This window comes from Hirundo rustica, chromosome 5 (assembly GCF_015227805.2).
Source record: "Hirundo rustica isolate bHirRus1 chromosome 5, bHirRus1.pri.v3, whole genome shotgun sequence".
NCBI lineage: Eukaryota > Metazoa > Chordata > Aves > Passeriformes > Hirundinidae > Hirundo > Hirundo rustica.
The window spans coordinates 16,881,451-16,897,992 of NC_053454.1; the positions used below are offsets into that span (position 1 = coordinate 16,881,451).

General features: G+C 37.8%; 1 protein-coding gene across 1 annotated transcript in view; it reads right to left on the minus strand.

Annotated features, from left to right (window-relative positions):
* Positions 1–9,050: 9,050 nt before the first annotated feature.
* The window catches only part of ADGRA3 (adhesion G protein-coupled receptor A3), a 53,325-nt gene continuing 45,833 nt past the window's right edge, over positions 9,051–16,542 (minus strand). Inside the window, exons 15-19 of the mRNA XM_040064965.1 lie at positions 15,389–15,513; positions 14,749–14,872; positions 13,028–13,173; positions 10,817–10,912; positions 9,051–10,629 (exon numbers count right to left, since the gene is read on the minus strand). Of these exons, the coding sequence (XP_039920899.1) occupies positions 9,387–10,629; positions 10,817–10,912; positions 13,028–13,173; positions 14,749–14,872; positions 15,389–15,513 (1,734 nt within the window). The 3' untranslated portion in view covers positions 9,051–9,386. The remainder of the gene's footprint in view (positions 10,630–10,816; positions 10,913–13,027; positions 13,174–14,748; positions 14,873–15,388; positions 15,514–16,542) is intronic.

The following is a 16,542-nucleotide window of genomic DNA, read 5'->3' on the forward strand; positions in this document are numbered from 1 at the left end:
CTGTGATTTTGAGAAGCTTTGATTTTTGTTAATCTGATAATACAGGAATAGCATATGAGGGGTTATTCTGCTTTTTGCTGGTATTAACATTGGAACCAAAGTTAAGCTTTAATACCGAGGCCAGCTGTTATCTCTTTCCTTACAGTTTTAACTGCAGTGCTTTCCTGTATTTTAGGGAATACTGATTTTTATTGATTATGGATTGCTTTAATTTATTTAATACTCTGGCTCAATTCTTAAGAGAAGATGCACAAGATACAGATGTCTCTTATCATAAATCAAGTTCCTTAATGCAATTATTATCTTGGGCAGGGCTGAGCAAGCAAGAATGTTTTCTGTATCTGGGATTCATAACTAGACCATTTTAAGTATTTGGGGTTTATTGTTCACTTTGCTTCATGGGAGATCAGTGAAAGCATCAAAGTAATTGAGTAGATTACGTAAAACATAATACAATTATTGATTTGGGAATACATGTACATTGTTGTTCTAAGAGGATTTCTCTAAGAACCCAAAAGCTAAGACTTTGAGAGTTTGGGTGGGGGTCACTGAGGTTTTTTTGAACTTTCTTTTTCTTCTATTGTATCAGGTTCAAAATAGGTTTTCAGGGGTTGGTAGTGCAGGATTTTGCAGAGCTGTTAACAATATAAAGACCAGAAAAAATTACTTTGAAATCACACTATTAGAAGTAAAAATAATAAAATTCTTTATTTATGAATGCAGTATGACTTGTCTCCCTTTTCTGTTTCTTATCACAGCTGCACTCCAGTCTTTGTTTTCTCTGCCACCTCTATTGTTGAAGTGGGCTTTCATTTCTGGAGATGATCTTGAGTGTGCTCACATTTGGGAACTTCCATTTTAATGTGACTGCAGGCAATTTTGTAAGGCTGCTCCCTGTTGAAATCTATGGCAACATTCTCGCCATGACTGGAACTGTCTGGCAGGCTTGCATTGCCTCCTTAATATTCTGTTATTACTCACATTGTTACTTCATATCATTTATTTATTTTTGTTATTATGTCCTGTCCATACCTTGGTGCTGAGTTTCCAGTAATTTATTTTGCCCATGATTGATACAAGTGGCATGTCACTAGCAATGTAACAATGTATTTATAATTTTTTCTTAATACATTTTCTCCTCTATTCTTTCTTCTTTCTTCCTGGGATCTTTCAGGCCCTTGAGGTTATTTCTGCAGCCATGGCCTTTAGCAGACATGGGAGGACTAGGAGGCAGAAAGCAGCAGCAGGCAGCGGAATCGGGTCCTATTAATCTGTCATAAATCTTTCTATGAACCACATTTTCTTTCACACATTCTTCTTCCATTCTCAATACATCTATCCTTTTTATGTTTCTTTGCTTCCTGCTCTTTTTTGCACTAATAAATGGAACACAGTTTTAGGAAATTTTTCTCTCCCACCTATCAAATAGATTTGGTTGTAATACTGCTGAAAAGCATAAGGACTATTTAAGCCTGAACAAAGGAAATGTCACACAACTTGTAACCTGACATACCAACTTTAATTTTGTCCTTGAAATGAAGAAGGGAATCTGCATTATTTAAGACTTTTTTTTTTTTTTTTTTTTTTTTTAAATAGCAAGTTTCCTTAAAACAAAGGCAGTTAAACATTTCCCAGTCCTCTTTACTCTTTGAAAGTATGAAGCCACTGGAGCTTATACTTCTGGAGGAACATCGGAGAGCTGAGACAGATGGAATACTGTACTCTTCATCTTATGCTCATTGCATGGAAAAGAGCATGAATTTTCTTCCCGCTGAATTTTTAGCATGCTGTTCTGAGTGAGCAATACCCAGCAGTTAGCAGGCAACTCTGTCTGCCAAGGCTGGATTTGATCATGGCTAGCATGAGGCATTGGATCACTGAGATTTCACATCTGTGAAACAAGAAGCTGGGGCCTCATTATCACAAGGCACATGATACTAGAAGCTTCCCTTCAAAATGCATGCCTGACAGCACCCAGACTTCTCATCTGTACAGAACATGCAATGGAAACGGTAGAGCACAGGAGGCAAGATGTGACCATTAAAGAGCATTCTCTACAGCTCTGTCCTTCTGGACATCTATTCAGTAATAAATTGAAAAACATGCTCTTATGCAAAAATACACTGTAACAGTAACTTGAACCTTTTCAGCAGGCATGGTTTGAGAAGAAGAACCAATTTCCTTAATGAGGTTTGTGTTTTTGTTTTTGTTTTTTTTTTTTTGTTTTGTTTTGTTTGTTTTTTTTTTTTTTTTAATAGAGCTGTATAAACAGCCTATTTTAAGTTAGGTTTGCAAGTAGGCATATATTTAGAATTTCTGTCATGCTTTCAGAAATAAAAGGGTTGGGCTTTTTATTTTCTCTATGCTTTCTTCTGTGCATTAAGAATGATGATTTAGTATTCACTCATGAAGACAAGGCTAAGGTTTCTCCTTGTTGAAAAGCAGAAACACCTAAGAAAATTAACAGGAATAATACAGCAGGTCTTAGAAACACCTTCAGACAATCTCTCACATTTCTAGTCCAGACTCATAATGATACCATGCTACCATAGAGCCCATCATTTTTACACAGGTGAACGGTTGTCTCACAGAAGAAATACTGTGGCCTTGCAGAAATTTATCATCTCTGCTTAAATTTCAATAGTATTGAATAAAGCTTTATAAAATGCTTTCCAGTTACATAAAGCCACCTTGCAGCAGAAGCCAGTATTCCAGGGGAAAGAGGGAGGGGTGTGCAGGGGACTTTGGGGAGGGCTTCTTGGGTTTTGCCCATCAGAACACACACTTTTAGAAAAAAAAAAGATGTATATTGGGAAATCAGAAAATTTCGTGTTAGGAAAGATACACGACGTAAGTTGACAAGCTGAGCTACCAACTTGCTGAGTTAACAGCTGTTACCTGTTAACTTCATAGAGGTGGGGAAGGGAAGAAAACCTTGAAATGGGCAAATTTAAATTGCACATAAGCTGTTCAACAACAGGGAAGAAGTAATTTTACCCTAGTCTAAGGATGGTGGCAATTACGCTGTTCTAAAACACGGTGTTTTGGGAACACAGATCACCCCATGGATGGCTTTGGCCATTAAGTTCTGTGGTATTTCTAGCATGTAACCTTATGACCTAACTTTATGACACTCCTGGGTCTGCCTGCATGTTTGCAGACAAAAGCCTCAAGAAGAGGCTGGTAGGGCCTGAATTAGAACAGTCAGATGTCACAATTAAACTCCAGCATTATCACCATGTCTAGACACTAGGCACTCCTAGGGCACCTCAGAGCAGCTTCATCTCTTTATGTTTACCACAGTGAAGACTTTTTTACCTATTAAGCAGTATTAAGATTTTGCTCTTGTTCCCCAAGCTTTTCTTTATACATGAGGATACTTAGGAGTTCTTCACAAGACTAATGAATTTAAACTGGCTTTTGTTCCTGTTCTTGAAACCAGGAACACTAAATATAAGGTGGCAAATGTAACAGGTGAGAGGAATCACATCAATTGAGCTAGTATCTTTAATGAGTTAAACTTGCCAGGCAGCTAACTTACATAAAAGAAAGATAAGAAAAATCACTAAGCATAAACCAGTTTTATCAAAAAGATGACTGTTGAAGGTGACAGGAAAGCTGAGCCATGGACTGCAGGGAACAGCTGGCACTACTCTACATGCTGTTATTGTGCAGCTGACTGCATTTTACATGGAAAGATGCACTTCTTGGAAACCAGCAACATACAACTGTTCTAACTCTGAGGCTTTTTTTTTTTTTTTTTTTTTTTTTTTTTTTTAAAGCTGTGTTGTTCACAAGGTTCAGATAAAACTGCAGCTATGGGATAACCAGATGACATTACTTTACAGGACAGGACAATCATCAGGGATGTGTCCATTTACTGATGAAGGTTCCCAAATCCAGGTCATCTTTCAGCTGAGAGGAACTGGCCAACTGTGTATGTCACTGCAAAATGGCAGCATTTTAGGGCAATATTTTGTATTGTTCATTACCCATATGTGGAAGGAGCAAACTATTGGTGATGGCACTTGTTTATCAGATCTTGAGACTGTACTGGCCCAAGAAGATACATCTGCAACTGCAGTTAGTAAAGGTGTCCTTTTCAACCATCCTCTTCTATTTCATATTGAAATCTTCTCTGAAAACACTATGTGCTTTGTAGTTACCAAGCCATGATTAAACTCAAGTACAGTTTTACTTGAAATTTGTAATAGTAGTACAGCTTCAGCCCATAAGAACTGGAGATTAAACTGTGGCCTGATCCAGTTAAGTGCTATGTGTCAACAGAATTGATAGGTTTATCACAGCTCCTGTAAGAGCCTGTCAAAGTTGCATATCTGGCACCTTTAAAGATAAGCCTCCTAATGATTAGATGCACACTACATCCAAGTGTTTATTTTAAATATCTTGCTCAGCATCTCCAGATGTTACCAAGGATGCCTCTTGCCACTGGAAGGAAACTGTCCTTTCTACATGTTCCTATTTCACCAGTTGCGTCCAATACAAACACCATCAGCAAACAGATGAAACAGAGTCCCTGCATACTGCAGATTTTTGTTCAGATTTAGATTCTGCCTTATAGGAACAACTTACTCATTTGTGAACTAAAGGGAAATTGCTGCAGACAATTCAGAAAGCTGCTCCACAGTGTCACAATGTAGAAGGCTGCTGGGGAGGGCAGAAGGCAATCTCAGTTAATTTGTAGCTGGCAATAGATTGGGAAATAGGCTACAGGAATATTTGATGCTGAAACAGAATGATCATAGACTGTAAACAGAGCTTTAAGTGGATAGAGTGAAAATATCAGGTATGTATTATAAGAAAGGATTCATCCTATCAAGAATTACATAGTGATTCATATAGAAAGCCCTTCAGGCTTTCTAAGTGAGCTGAAGTCTTCCTCTTCTAGGTGAAAATTGAAATTTACACTCAAAAGATAAAACACTTACATGAAAGAAAAAACCCAATACTATGTCTTTAGTAATTTTACAAATAGAATGTCTCTGAAACAATCTCTAAAATCAAGTTCTAAATACCAATCTATGCTAGCATTTAGCATTCTTTTATTCACACAATTATTGGATTTGAGGCTATTCGGTGAGGTCCCACTCAAAGCGGTATACCAAACTCTTACTATGTACAGCAAGTAAGTATCAAATGCAAAATTTCAAGAATCTTCATCTAACAGAAACTAAAAATTTCTCCTCAGTTTTATCTCACTAATATATTTAGTCTTGCCTCATTAGTTTCGTTACAAAACTTAAAGAATGTAAGATTTATAAATACTATTCTACTGAGTAAGTGCTAACTTCAGAGAAAATGCCACATTCAGCTAAGCACTTAATTTGTATACTTTGGGATTGCAGGTGATTAAAGGTTGTTCATCTTTTCTAAAATAAAGTCAATCAGCTGGCTGTGAGTCATGCTTTGAGAATGTCATCAAGCCCATTTCTACACTGACCTTTTAGTTTCTGTCTTTCAGCTCTCTAGAGCCATCCTCCACAATTCCGTATTTTGTCTACAATGCATGGGGGAGCCACAACCTCAGCCAGCAGAGAAGCTGCTGTGAGCTCTCTGAGGGCTCTTCAGAAGTGGCCAGCTGAGTGGAGCAGGCAGATTGTGGCTTTCCTCATCTCTAGCCAAGGACTGCCCTTCCTTAACCTGCTTACATGGAGGCGAGTTTCAGCTGTGATGTTGATGGGCTTGGTCATACTTAAAATCTTACTAATTTAACAGTTTTCAAAATTTGACTCTTCTGTATAAAATAAATTGTACATCTGCATTCATAGATACCACCACGTAATTTCCTCCTCCATCTCCCCAAATGTCCATATCCAACCAATCTGGGAAGCAAAGGTATATAAACCTCACATAAATTAAAACCAAACTCCTACAACACAGAAGGCTCCCCTTTTTTCAAAGCAGAGATTAAAAATTCAGTGTGTTCATTTAAATTAGCTGATTTTTTTATGTTTTATATGTTAGTCTTGAACTCCAAGGAGAACAGTATTCTCACAGACTCATAGTCTCTGCTACAAATCTCTCTAATATCTGGATACTGTGACCCAATAAAACCAATGCAAACTGATCCTTCACTTTGCTCAGAGATATGAAAAGGCAGCAACACGAGACATCAACAGCTTCAGCAAGCAGCACAGTGCTAACACAAAAGTGGTCAAAATGTAATTAAGTAAAAATGAAAGAATGTTCTTCCAACATCTGAAATATTTCTTAACCTAGACAAAGCTTAAATTATTAGGGTTTAAGGTGAGATCCAATTAACAAGAGACGCCTCTGCCCAAATTAAGGTGCAGATGAGACCATATGCTAAGTCAATAGCATGCATTTAACTATGAACATGAGGCAGAAAGATAGAATATTCTGTGTAGACTTCATAGCACCTTCCAGTAGCTGAAGGGGCTTACAGGGAAGTCAGAGAAGGACTTTTCAGGAATTGTACTGACAAGACAAGGAGTAAGGGGCACAAATTGGAAGAGGGGAAATTCAGGTTACACATTAGGAAGAAATTATTTACTCTAAGGGTGGTGAGACACCTCTTTTAACAGGTTTCCCAGGGAAGTTGTGGATGCTCCATCCCTGGCAGTGTTCAAGGCCAGGTTGGACATGGCCTAATGGGAGGTGTCCCTGCCCATGGCAGGGGCAGTTGAAACTAGATTATCTTTAACGTCCCTTCCAACCCATAACATTCTATGATAAAACCATCAAAACTTTTTTAGCCATAAACCAAGCTGTGCTTATACCCTTTTGCTCTATACCCATGACACTTGTTTTTTAATGTCTTCTGCCACTAGTATGATTGCACAAATATAATCACTTTTACCACGGAGACAGAGACAACCAGCCCTAATTACTGCTGTTTCTATGCTCTCCATATTTTTGTAGGGAACACAAACTGCCCCCACTTTGTGTTATCTGCTTTCCTTTATGTATCTGATTAATGATTGTAGCTACTCTCTCATTGATCCACAGAAGGTCAAAATAAGCTTTTTGTGGTTTTGGTTTGGGTTTTTGGTTGTGGTTTTTTATGCACTGGAGTGATTTAGGTGGTTTCTCATGCAAAATTTAATTAGAATTCTGAAAATAAGCTGGCTTTATACTAATAGGAAGGAAGGTGTGAAAAAGCCTGAAGACCTTATAACATTCTTAATAAGATACTATATTGAATATTCCCCCCCCCCCCTTTTACAGAGTCTAATAACCTGCCTTCCATGTTTCAGTTACATAAATTCTTTCAATTTAAGACACTTCATTAAAAATGCAGCAGATGAGAGTATCACCGTGTTTGTCAAGACTATAACAGAGAACAATGTCTTAATTTATCACCTGAGCCAAAGCACTTGTTGGACAAAAAGCAAATGTAGCTATGTATATAGCAATGAGTGAACTAAGTATGTTTATTAGTTTATTAGAGTGATGATTTAAGAAATATTTTACATAAATGACCCTGTCTCTTCCAAGGCTAGTCAGAGTTTATTAGGGACTGTGAGAAAAGCTTATTTTTTATCTCATCAACACAGGGCAAACTATCAAGCTATGCTGAAGTATTACATACAGACTTAATTTTAAAGGTGGGTTTCAAGAATTACTAAACTGATATTTGGATCCAAGCAAACCTATGAAAAGGGGGCAAGTGCTAAAAGCAATGGGCAAGCAGATTCTAAAGGATAACTAATCTTACCCTAAGTCCCTATCATACCTTGTTGAGATAATAAAAAATCTATGGACTGTTTGAACATTTTCCCGTATTATCCATGGATTATTTTTCCAGCACTGTAATTTTAAAGATCAAAAGTAGGCTTAAGTTATTTGCCTGTGTACATACATTAGTTACGATAAAAAAAGCACAGTATCGACACCTGATTAAATATAATGCAAGAGTATCACAGTTTGAGCTATAGACTGCTTATGAAGCGCTCCTAGTTGTGCAATACACAAATTTGTCTCAAGAGACTATTGTTTCTGCTAGCACATGCCCTTACTGTCTGCAGTTCAGTTTTCATGACTTGCAGTACTTGGAATGGAATATGATCCAGCTGCTGGTTTTGACTTCTAGGTCCTAAACTGCATTTCTGCCACCAAAAGGAATTCTCCTGCACCAAATAACAACCCACAAATAGCACTTACAAAGCAGTCAGTTGTCTAAGATGTGTAGATACCTTTTCAAATAAATTTAAAGCAGATATTTGATATACACTTGTATATTTAGTTAAAATTCTTTTCTTTGGTAGTACCCATAAGCTCATTTTTTCTGAGTGTCTATCCTTATGGTAGCTGTAAGGTTGGATACAAGCTAAAAGCTACCTCTCCTGAAACCAGGAAAATAGAACAGCAATCAAAACTGAGTCATACGCTGTCAAAATGTTCCTGAAAGAATTCTTAAATGGTAACTACCCACAAGAAGTAAAAATAGTACCCAAACTCTAACAACACTGTCCTATTGCAGAGGTTTGTACGATGCATCCAAGATTAGTTCACACTACTAAAGAAGCTACTAGAGGCTGCAGTAAATCTGACAAGCAGTAATTAAACTTATCTGAACAAGGTTATAAATTATTAACACAATATGTGAGTATAGACAATGTTAGACCTGTATCATAGCTCAGATACACTTAACTAAAACACCCAAAAGCGGCCAAGTCTGAAGTGGCTAACCAACTAACCAAGCATATACAATCCTATTCCATTTGTTGCTTAAAGGCTGAGTTGTGGTATCAGTACTAGATTATACAGAAACCTTTTTTGCTACTTAACACACATAGCTTTAGCAAAATGGGTATAAGTCCTGGAAACAGGTACAACCTCAAATACCACTCTGCAACTACAACTTCGAATTGGTCACAGCTTCAGGATGATACAAAATATGATCTTGTTTACACTGAGGTGCCAACAATTTAAGTGTAGAAAACTGTAACTTCAGTATTTTCTTTAGTAATGGAAGCTTGTAAGTTTCCAATAATGAAACAGTAAAATCAATATGACATTCAGTGCAGTAATATTTTAAAAACCCAACAAATAAGTGCAACTTTGAGTTGCTGGGGAAAATACTATTTATTATACATTTAAATACAAATTTGAAATGTGTTGTGGACACATCCTGCAGGGTTACAGGTAAAAAAAAAATGTACAAAATTGTGTTCTGCATCTCACAGGATTGACACTTCAAAAAAAAATTCACAAAATACCAAGCAAGAGTTCTTCTTTGTAAGAACAGCAAAGGTAATAACACATAAAATTTTTTGCTTGGCATATTATCTTTGTTCCCTCCCTGCATAAAGTACCTAGAGTTTGTAAACAGTCTTTAAAAGTGTTAATAGCTTTAAGGAATGTGGAATCACAGTTTATATGGATTCATCCCACAAAGAATGCTACACAGTAGTTTCATGTTTCCATAACCCAGTTCTAATATTACCAGTACTGTCTGTAGTGAGCAAAGGTCCCTCCTGTCCACTGCTTTTAAGTGGTCCATTCTGGACGGCTAAATTTAAGCCGTAAGATTTTTGCTGATTTTCAAGCTCAGCCACTATTGGTTTCCTTAGAATATCTTTTTTGTTGTTGGTAGCTATTGTCTTCTCTGTATTTCTGCTACTTTTTGGAAGCGTACTGCAAGCATCGCTGCTGTCTTGTTGGGACTGGTTATACTGACGTTCTCTGTACGCCAGATAGGCTCTTCGGCTCCTGGAGTGCCCTTCGCTGTTGCTCTGGCGAGTTTTGGGTAAGCCGTTTTGCACACTTCCTTCCACACTCGTGGGAACGTCGTAGGCATATTCCCTCAGCACTGCAAGCCTGCTGGCACGATGGCCCTTGCTCCTGTTCTTATGGTGCCGGCTCGGGTGCCCGTTTGTCCGAAACTGTACCTCTAATGGAGCTACGTGCATTTTGATATCATTATCTACTGAATGTTCAGTCAGACTGTTATCAAGCTGAGGACCTGTGTTCAACGGCAGAGAAGTAGGGTGGCACTGAGCTGCTGCAGCTTGTAAGTTAGTTAGTTTACAACCTTGAGACGAATTTTTTAGGCTTGAGGCACTTTTATTTGTGCATGAGGATTCTGCGCTACTGTTGGTGCATTTCGGAGCCTCTCCGTTGGTTCCACTGGAACTGGAGGGTGGCACATTTACTTGCACTGAATACGTGCTCCTTCCTGGGCAGCAAGTTGTTATCCAAGCATGCCTGACATCTTCTCTGTTAATGCAGTGGTGCACCATAAGAAAGGCACTGAGGCTTAAACATGTTGCCCCAAAAAAACAGCTGAAGATCAGGTCCATAGGATAATACAGGGAGATGGACAGAGCTCCAAAGATCCACAGCGTAACATACAAAACCAAAGTAAGGCCCACTCCCAGAAGCTGTGCTGGAAAACTGTGCTCATTCTCCAAAGCAGACGTGGACACCAGGGACACTGACAGTGAATCCTGATGGGCCAGTTCCCCATGTTCACTGGTGGCCAGACGCTGCTGCTCCTCGACAGACTCCTTCAACTCATATTTGCGTTCAGGATGACGCTTTAGTTGTATGAATATGCTGAGAAAATACATACAGTTTATGAAAATAATAAAACTAGCAGGTCCATAAAATGCTCCTAAGCTAGGTTCCCAAGCCATCCAGCAACTGCAAAAGAAACAAACCAAAGAACAAATTAACATCTCGCACAAATCACTGATGCTTTTACAGTTCATTGAAATGATCTTGCCTGTGTTACATTTTCTGGAAGGATCAGAATAAATTGCATCAAGTATTCAGAAAAAAGCAAGCCAAAAAAACCTTATGACAGAGCTCTCATATATAGGGTACTTACTAAGGTGCATTAGGTCTGCTGCCATAATTTCGGATGTTTGCTGCAGCTGTTATTCCGCAAACTATGATAGGGATCCCTCCACCAATAAGGTAGAACCTAAAAAAAACCCAAATAACCAATTTATCAGCAGCTGCTTAAGTGCAACAGATTTTTTTCAGTCACCATGAAGGAAATTAGTTTTCCAGGATCTGGGAAGCATAAAAGTTCTTTATGAAACTAATCAGATTTGGGCTTTGGCAGTATCAGTTATTTCCTAAGTCTTCCTCACTGCAGTTTTTCTCCTCCTGCTGTAAGCTGCCTCTCTCTCAAAGCGGCTCACTCCCACCTCCCCCCACTCGCAGACACTGAACAAAGTATACAGTGTTAGAAGGAAGAAGCAAAAGCTCTCAGTCAGAAGCTGTAAACTGCTGGAAAAGAATAAGGAAACTTAGAATTAAAACACTAAGTGGTATGTCCTGTGTTCCAGAGATCATCTTACCTAATATTATATACACTGTTACTTGAATTTTCTTGGGGTGCAGGGGTTCAGCAGATGGTAGGTTGCTGGGTTTTTTTAATTTATTTTTTTATTATTATTTTTAATGGACTCTAATTTTATCATATATACTTCCTGGTATACTTCCTGTGGTGGTATTAATGAAAACTGTACACTTCCAAGAAGAGAAAGGACCTATGCTGTTGGAGTATCTCAGTTTTCATTCTGATTTCTATGAATTCACATTGAATTCATTAGTGGCAGATCAATAATTACTGATAATCATTCAAATTAACAGCATTCTGCCCTGCAGTGTATAATAATCCATTCCAAATTCAGATCAGAACACAAAAGTGAAAACTCTTACACGTGACATGCGGGTGAACATTTATTTTTTATAAACAGGAGACAGCTCTTATGGTGGTCCTGGACTTTTCCATTGCATTTCTGAAAATTCACCAGAAATTACTCTTGTCCCACTTGAAACACAAAACAACAGTCTAAAACCAATTACGACTCCCCTGGAAATCAACACACATTGAATTTATTTAGTTGCTGAATTCTACAAAGATCAGATTCTGACATTGGTTTATTCTGTATCTTGATGCAGCAATCAGGAGCTGGCCAGACAAAGCAAGTCTTTGTACAGGTACTACATTATGGGTAGTTTTATTTTGAACCGAAGTTTAAAAGACAACTGAAATAAAAATCCTTCTGTGACTTTTCCGTACAGAAACATCACACATCTGTCTGGCTGAGGAAATTCCTGATCCACAGGAAGTGGGACACTGACAAAGTCTGAAAAATATAAAGCATGTTTGCTCCATTTTTGTCTTGGATATTTGGCTCCAGAGCTACTGCCAGTGTGAGAGATGAGGTGTTCACACCTGAAATGGCAAGTTCATGTCTGTGCAGTGCTGAACCTGGGAGGCTGCCAATTTTACTGCAACATTTTCCAAAGCAGAAACTTTGTAATAAATAATAAGGGATGCAAATGCTTGTATGTAGTACTGAAAATATTACTTGAAGATAATCAGAAAGACACTTCTGGTTTTCTGCAGTCTCTGTACTTTCAAAATCAAGCTCTTTAAATATTTGTGTGTAACTAATCAAAGTTAATCAACTTCTGCCACCTTGTGGAGAATATCAGTGTAGCAGTTTTTAATTAATACCCAGAAGCTGAGGAAGCAACATGAACAAAGTATGTTAGTATTATTTAATAAGAACATTTAACGTATGTGAATTTAACAGATAATTTGTTTGTCTCATTTCTGGGATTTCAGAGGAGGAACACCTCACAAAGAACGCTATTTTCATTTGATAATGAGCGACACCCCATTTTTCAAATTATATGTAAACAATCTTCAGAAAATATATTTAACTTTATTTAGTTAAATTGCAGTGTTTGTTAATTGTGTTAACAGTTCTTCACATTCTTTCTTCTGACAATTTACTCAGTTGTGTTGCTATCCAAAGTCCTAATCAAACCTTCAGTGGTGATGCTGATAGACTACCAATTTTTTAATTTACAAATCAGCAACCCAACACTGTATCTGTAATACACTAGGACCAACAGTCTTTCAGCTCATCCTCCTTAACATAACACTGAGGAACAGCAAAATCTGAAAGGAACTTCACAGACTTGGAGAGAACACAGGGGGAGCAACTTCTTACGTTTTCTGGTCAGAATATAAAGGTAGCAACCTGGGAAGTAAGGAGCCACAGAAACAACTCACCTCAGCATTGGCCTGGGTGGAGGTGGTGGCTCATCAGGATCTTGACATCTTTTTGCTTTTTTGGTTACCTGCTTGTAAATATTACGAGATGTCACTCCCAGCCACAGTACTGTTGCAAGAGTGGAATAATGGAGAATTATCCCAACCTTAAAACAAAAATAGACAACAAAAAAAAATTTAACCCCCAAATATTTCCTTTCTACTAAGTTCATACAGTAATCATTAAACTTGCAACTCACCATAAAGCTGAAATTTTCAAAAGCTCTATTCAAGAGGAAAAAAAAAAAACCCTCTTATTTTATGTGACCATTCTAAGTGTGAAGTCATCATAGTTTAAAACAAAAAAAAAGCATAATGCAAACCCATGCATGGAAAACTTAGTAACAGGGGAAAAACAATTTCAGAAATGTACATATCAATCATACACTTTAGGAAACTGTATTCCATGAAAGATTTAATTTAAAATGTCCCGTGTTACAGATATTATTCAAATTGAAACAAGTATGGGAACAGCAAACTCATGATACTGTGACAAGTATGGAGCAGACGGCAAAATTCAGACAGCCAACGCTCATCAGCAATTTTAACATAATGCAAAGATAAAGGAAGTGTATTAGATGTTTAACCTGCCCAAAGTCTGCTACACAATGGAATCTCCTTATCCTGTACTGCCTCATTCACAAGCCAACACTGCCACGACAGCATATGCATGTAGAAGGGGCAAACATTTTAGTTCCTATTAAGCTGACTAAAAATACAGTTCTTGCCAGTTTCAGTCACCAGTAAAAACACTCAACCTTCACGCACCCTATCACAAGGTTTCTTCTGGGGTTTTCTGTCTCCAGGAAGGTAAAAAAAAGGTATATGTATGTGTGCACACACATAGGAGAAAGATCAGGATATATTTCATTGCAACACTTGGAACCATCAACCTAATGACTCCAGTAAATTTAAACAAAAAAGCATTATGGAATATTACGGTGAGGGACTTGAATTTTTTTTAATAACTGGATTAAAAAAAAAATTAAAAATTTCACTGACATTTTCTGAAAGCAGCGACTGAACTGAAATGGCCAAATCTTAGAAGGGCAAATCACTAAAAAGGAGGAGTCTCAATAAAGCAAGGGGGCTTTAAACACTTCTCTCCCCTCCCCTTTGGTTATATGGACAAAATGAAAATAGTATTTTAATACCTGTAAAAATCAGATTTCACATGGCCAGTAAAGGCCACATACAGGCCTATAAAATAATTTCATTGTAAGAAAGTCTCAAAAATAGAAATAACCAATGAATCCTAGTTTCTGTGGTAGAATTCAGAAAAAAAAAATCTGTTGCATTTTACAGGGGTGTATAGTGATAGGAGGAATGACTTTAAAGTGAAAGACTGCTGATTTGTATTAGATATAAGAAAGTTGATTTTTTACAATGAGGGTGGCAAAGCACAGGCACAGGTTGCTCAGAAAGGGATTTGATGCCCCATCTCTGGAAATATTGCAGGTCAGGTTGGATGGGGCTTTGAGTAATCTGATCTAGCTGAAGATATCTGTCTTTACTGCAGGGGTGTTGAACTAGATTACTTAAAAGCAAAACATTCAGTTTTTGTCTAAATGTTGTATTTTGATGAATGCCTATACATTTTATACAGCATTACGGTTCTGTAGGAGGCAAGGGGGGCATATTCATATATAGGAGTACAAAACCAGTAACTACATTTTACTTACCGCTTGGCAAATACTGGCATTCCTGGTCTGAGTTACGCCTCCAATAAACACCACACACGTCAGGAAAATATGAAAGCTCAAGTTAACTAACATATGCCAGCTTTTAACACTGATCCTGATCACACTGTTAAAAGAAACAAATTAGGCAATATAAAACACAGCTACATTACTGTTTTCAGAAACTAGCAAGACAGTCTTGTGACAAACAACATATAATTCCTGTTATGACTGTTAGACTACCACATAGTTTATAATCACAAGAAATTAAAACACTTGCCTATTACCAGCTTTATACATCTATTTGGGGCCTGCTTTAAAAATTTTAGGATTCAAGCTTTCACATCAACAGAAATGTAGAAGGCTGAACAGTTTTTTAAATTCTGCCATCATTCTTGAATGGTCTCTTCTTTCATCATGAAGCAAAATGAAGAATTAAAGGAGAGATGTGGTTATGAGAGCTAAATTATCATACTCAAGAAAGATGAAATAGCTACTTGCGTAACTGTTAGTTTGCATTAACAAATTTTATAGGGAAAAAAACAGTGGAAGCATATTACTATATCATGCTTTAATAAAATAGAAAAGGTACGCCTAAGCATGATCAAAGTCACTTTCTGAGTCTGGTAATTTTGATTCCTACCTGTGATGGTATATGTAACTGACCATGATCATCAACAGGCACATCAGCAAAACCATGGCAGTGGCATAAATTACTGGATGCAGAAGATCAGCTGGTTGTGTATATAATTCAGCTCCAGTCAAGTCCTGACAATAAAAAAACCCAGTAACATCAGTCCAGTGTATCTATTTTTTGAGGGTGGGGAAATGACAAAAGGAACACAAGAAGTAACAGACACCTTCTAGACGAAATGTCCTCCTTCCCTTCCCACCTGTCCCGAAACAACTCTGCAATTATTTGTTATTTCTGGGTTTCTTCTGAAATTATCTGCTATTCTGGCTGACCTTTATAAATGCAGTCACATTTCTTATGGAACAGTTCATATATTCTTGAAGATACAGAGAGGTCAGCAGCTTACAGAAACACACCATTTTCTTAATCTTAAAATATCTACATGTGCAGATGTGGAATAACTGTGTGCGTTGCAGTTGTAATAATCTTCTTTAACAGCCTAAAGAACATCACCAGAAGTGCCCTCAGCAAGTCTGTAGATGATGTTATAGACTGGGGGACCGATTAACAGACTGAAGACTAATCAGAGGGATGTTGGTGAGATGGAGAAATGGGTTGATTAAACATCATGGAATTTAGGAAAGGAAAACATAAAAGTATCTGCATCTGGAATGGTAAAACACCATGCACATAAAAATAGAGGCTGGGCATTGGACTGATTAGAAAACAACCTGAATCACTGATAGACAAAAGCCAACCACAAGTCAGCAATGTCACCTGTAGCCCAAGGCCATGCTTTGCTGTGTGAGCACTGACACAGCAAGTGGGTGAGCTGAGACCACCCTGCAGAACTCGCAATAGCAGGCTCCCCAGCACTAGAAGGACACTGACATACTGGATGGAGCAAGCCTAACAGATCACCAGGATGATTAGCAGGCTGAAGCATACAGTGTCTGAGGCTGAAGAAGATGTCTTTTATCTTTAAGAAAGAAGAGAGGAGAAATCTCGTTATTATATTAGACTACCTACTGGGATGGTATAAAGAAGACCAAGTCAAACTCTTTCAAACTCCTCTTGGAGCTGAACCATCCACTAATGAAAGGAAACTGACAGTATCAGCAACACAGAAAATTCTCATTAGATACAGGAGAAAAATTCTAAAG